We start from the raw sequence: 5,151 nt of genomic DNA on the forward strand, positions 1-5,151 counted from the left end.
GTACTCTAGGATGGAGATTGTCCGGACCAGCTGATTTGAATACATCCAGTCCCTCCAGAAGTTCCTTAACTAGTTCCTCACTAACCTTTGGCCTAGGTGTGCCTCCCCTGGGGTCTAAGGGGGGTCCAGAGTGGGGGTGGCTGTTCCAGTCCCTGCTCAGGAAAATGGAGGCAAAGAAATTGTTAAATATGATTCTTTGGGTAAATCCAATATCTTTTATTAGACCAACTCAAATAGTTGGAAAAATTCTTCTTTGCAAGCTTTCAGGTACAGGTACCCTTCGTCAGGCTGAGGGAGCATCCACAGTTGGTCTGTGTTCTTCCTGGATGGAATAATAAAGTAGCCAGAGGCCGGTACATATGCAAGAAAGAAACATTCATTCCCCTTCCTTCCCACCCCCACCTGTCTCTCATCCACTGACTACCCCAATTTACATTTTCACTGGCTGGCTTTCTTGCATACATTCTGGCCTCTGGCTGCTTTACTATTCCAACCAGGAAGAGCACAGACCAACTGCATATGCTTCCTCAGCTCGATGAAGGGTACCTGGTACCTGAAAGCTTGCAAAGAAGAATTTTTCCAACTATTTGAGTTGGTCTAATAAAAGGTATCAGATTTGCCCAAAGAACCTTGTCTGCCTATGTCCTTAGACCAACACGGCTACAATCTACACCCCTGAAACATGGTTGTGGGGGAGAGGGGCGCACTTTAATTACAGTGGCTCCGAGAACCACTCTGATTAAAGTGCCTGCAGCTTCTTGTGTATTCAGCATCCTGCATTTCAAAATGGCAGCAGGGGTGCTTTAACTAAAGCTGAGTGGGGATGCTGAATACATGAGACACAGAGGCTGCTGGAACACGCTAATTAGACTTGATTAATTGAGTCTGCTCCAATGCGCTGTAATTACAGCGCATCAGAGCAGTGTCCTTGCACATGGACAGGCATCCAAAGAGGTTTTTTTCTTGTACTTGCTATATTTCTGGCTACTACTTGCAGGACAGTCAGGGAAGCGACATATTCGTTGGAGCTTGTCTTGACGGTGTCTTTGTGAAACACAAAAATGGTCGGCCTCCTGTTGTATTCAGGTAAGTGTCAAACCCCATAAGAATAACACAGAGTATTTTACAAATGTCATTTGATGTGCTGCCCCAAGCTACTTTGGTGGCATCTTTGAGAAATACCATTTTTATTCATTTGCAGTTCTTTTCACAGCTTTAAAAATATATGAGGTCAATTCACATTTTGTTTGTGTAATTGCTACAATTTAAGCCCTGTTAAATTTATTATGTATTTGCAATTGCTAAACTTTCTCAGCAAAAAATACACTTGAAAAGGAAGTATCACTTTATTTTTACTGTCTTCAGTAGGAGATGCATGTATGCATCAGTGAACAGAATTAGTCCTATTGAATGAGAATCTAGTAGCTACACATCTAGAGACTTATTGGCTTTTAGTGTTATTGTGGCCAGGTATACCTTGTTTTTGGTGGTTTTCATCTGATGAGATTGAATTTTAATTAAGAGCCAAATCTTGCAAGCCTTATAAAACTCTTGAGTAAGTGGCCCATGCACCATGGATCTCTGTCGGGGTCCAAGGTAGCAACCTGCCTGTATGCTGGGAGCTTTGGTTAGTGACTTTCCATAGTTGCTATCTTGTCGTTCCTGTCCTTGCTCATGCCAGGCACCCTTTTTATGCTCTTGCAGGGAGTGCTGTTGTAAAGTTTGGTTTTACTGTGCTTTTGACTGTTTTTGTGCACAATAGAACAGAAACAGCTCTATTGGGTTTTCTGGCTTTCCCTGCTAGTAGTTATAAGGATTTGGTTCTGTATTTTGAATTGCTTTGTGAAGACAGTATTTCCCTCTTATGGGTTTGCCTGTCTGAGGTATATTGAAGATGTTATATCAAGTTGTACAGTTGTGTGAGATTGGAAGTTATCAAATAAACTAGAAGGGTGTTTATACACGTGCTCTGGGAGTGGGGGGGGCACTTTAAGTAGAGCAGCTCCAACAGCATCACGTGTATCGTTGAATGAGTTTTAGTTAAAGTGCCCCCACTACCACCATTTTTTAACATGGGGATGCTAATACATTTCATGCTGGACTCTGCTGAAACGTGGTAATTACCATGCTCTAGCGGACTCGATTAAGTGTGTTGGAGTAGTCTCGTTGCATATGTATAGGTGCCCTAAGAGTGTATAGAGTATCTTCAATAAAAATTCTTTTTCTCTTGAAAAAATTGCCAGCAGTTAAGTGGCTTCAGCTTTTCCCTTATCTTCATATAGTTGATCAAAAGTTAAATACATGTTGCTTCTCAGACTTCAGCTTCATACATGTATAGTTTTGTCTTGCATTTATTTTCATGTATCCAACATAGACATGAAGAATTCTTTTTCTAGCATCTGACTTTTCTCTTCTTTTCCATACAAGGGGGTCTAGCTGCACTAGATTGCAAGATTTATAGTTCTGTTTTGCTACATATTTTTGTACACTTCACAATCACAGAAAATTACTTTTGCTTTCCAAAAAGTATATTTGTTTTTGAAGTAACTAAAGATACATTTGGAAATGTTTACTGTCCCACAGACTCCTTAAGTGGGCAAAGATGGTGGGAATAAAATTGGTACCATTATGTAATATATCTACAGAAAATACTCAAGTTCCATTTTCAAAAGCTGATTTAGCCTGTCAATTGGTTGTATAATTTTTACTTGCTTCACTGCCAATTACATGATTTTAAGTGATTGTTTAAACAGCATCTGTTCAAGGATATAGTCATGGAAGATGTAACACCTTAACTATTATCTTAAAGAGCTTAATTGCATGAACTGATAGCAGTGAGTAAGGATAGGCCAAGGAGACCTGGATTCAGTTCCCTGCTCTACCACAAATAGGGGTGCACCAATACCAATAGCCAATTTTTAAGGAGGCATATCGGCCTATACTGATCTGATTTCTGATACAGCTGCGTGCAACTGGTAAGTCTGTTGTGGTGGAAGGGAAAGGGCATGAGGGGGGAGGGGCAGATCAAGGCCAATGGGGCTGGGCGGGGGGCTGGGGTAGGTGCTGCCCAGCTCAGGAGGGCATGGGGGGGAGGGAGGCATGTGCCCCCCAGATCTGTGCAGAGTGGGCTGCAGCTGCAGGCTGGAGCTGGCGCTGGCACTGTGCCAAGCTCTTTCTGGCAGGGGCTGAGACGAGCTGTGCTTGGGGCAGGTGGTGACAGCACTGGGAGGTGGGCTGCAGGGGGTGCTGCAGCTACCCCAGCTTTTGCTGTAGGCCCCCCCGTAACTTCTCCTCCCAAGCGCCGCTGTTACCTGCCCCAAGCACAGCCAATACCCCATTCCTTCCCCTGCTGCGGGGGGACATTGATCTGCACCCCCACACCCCTTTCCTCCCCCCTCCCCTTCCACCATAACAGATTTACCAGCTGCACGCAGCTCTCCAAGCTGCCAGGCTGTGCTCCTTGCTGCCTGGGTGCTGCACTGCAGCTGTGCACATGCACGGGCATTTATCAGCCGAATTATCAGCCACATTTGGCCAATTTCCAGTACAATCGATTTTCTTTACATAGGTGCTGATCCAATATTGGACTGATGTATCGGTGCAGCTCTAACCACAGAAGTTTTTTGCAATCAGATTTATCAAGTTATTTTGGTGCCTGAAAATGGAGATGGATTACCAGTGAGATAGTCAAATGTGCCTAGCAAATGAGACATGAAATGTGGTTTCTGCAACTCTAAGCATTTACCCATCTTTGTAAATCTGACCCTTCTCTGCCCATCAGTCCCCTGTCTATAACACTAGGATGATGATGATTTCCTACTTCACAGTTGTGAGGATAAATAAGTACATTAAAGATTGTGAACCAATTAAGGTACATCAAAATTCAGGTACTGAGGACCAAAAAACCACCTTCATTGTAATCTGCTATGAAAATTATATTTTACTCTGTTTTTATGTAATACCAAGTGCAAAATGTGTAGTACAATGTCATTTGTTTTTTAGGCACAGTGCTTCTGGCAGTTGAAATTTGAGTAAGAAGTCAAGCATATGTACAATTTTATATATCTTACAGTTATGTCAGAATTTGCTTTTCTGTTAATTAGAGATGATGTTGATGCAATTAAGAATTCATGTAGCTCAAGTAGTTAAGAGACAAAAAGTACAGCATAAATAGCAAAGCATTATACATTATATTAACAATACTATCCCAGCTGAAGAATTGCAATTATATCCCCTCTTCCTTTTAAAATAGTTTTAATGGGCAGGCAAGAAATGTTCTGCTTATTTCCTTGGTACTGCACAGTTTGCTAAACTTGATTCACATTGATCAAAAAGAATATTAATTAATCTCCACCTAACCCAGGGGTGGGCAGTTATTTTGGCTGGAGGGCCACTTAACGAGTTTTGTTGACCTGTCGAGGGCTGCACACACAATCTTTCAGAAGATATAATGTTAACAAATTATAGATAAACAAATCATATACTAAAAATCAAACATCTACTTACTATTATGTTAAATAACATATTTTAACTTTATTTCAAAAAATAATTTTTGTCCTGATCTATGTTTCTTGAGTAGTGTATCTAGAGGCAACTGCATAAGAGCTCAAAATAGTCTTACTCTTGCGTATTATATGTGGGAGAGGGCGCGGAGGTGTGTTTGAGGGGTTCAGGGGCGTGTGCGGGGGTTGTGTCCAGTGGGATGAGTGTACGTGTGTGGGCGTGCAGGTCTGCCTGCGCACTAGGTCACAGGAGCTGGCTGGGGTGGGGGAAGGAAGCAGGGGCAGAGGGTGCATGCTTCAGAGCTTGCCTGGGTAATGCATTGCAGGCATGTTGTGCACCCTCCATCTGGCCTGTGGCTGCCCCTGCGGCATTCTACATGGGACTGAGCCCCTCCTGCTCCTGCCCGGGGTAGCCTGCTCTGCGCTCGTGCTGGTGCCCACTCTGCCCCCCTTTCCCCCCCGTCAGTGACTCCTCCTCCTCCTCTGGCTCCTGCTGCACTGCTCCAGGCAGTAGCTTATGCCAGGAAGTCACGGGGATGTGTGCCAGGCACCACAAGCCCAGTGAGATGAGGGGGAAGCTGCAGTTGGGTAGCTCCTGTCCCAGTGCATGGGGCTCCAGCTCTTGGCCACATTCTATCTATGCCGCCCC

General features: G+C 43.8%; 1 protein-coding gene across 2 annotated transcripts in view; it reads left to right on the plus strand.

The window, feature by feature from the left end:
• PTPN21 (protein tyrosine phosphatase, non-receptor type 21) overlaps positions 1 to 5,151 on the plus strand; it is a 71,451-nt gene that overhangs the window by 42,564 nt on the left and 23,736 nt on the right. For both annotated transcript variants that reach the window (XM_019518685.1, XM_019518686.1), the window contains exon 8: positions 998 to 1,086. In XM_019518685.1, coding sequence (XP_019374230.1) covers positions 998 to 1,086 — 89 coding nt within the window. The remainder of the gene's footprint in view (positions 1 to 997; positions 1,087 to 5,151) is intronic.

The sequence above is a fragment of the Gavialis gangeticus genome, unplaced genomic scaffold (assembly GCF_001723915.1).
Source record: "Gavialis gangeticus isolate Ggan-Ray unplaced genomic scaffold, GavGan_comp1, whole genome shotgun sequence".
Lineage (NCBI taxonomy): Eukaryota > Metazoa > Chordata > Crocodylia > Gavialidae > Gavialis > Gavialis gangeticus.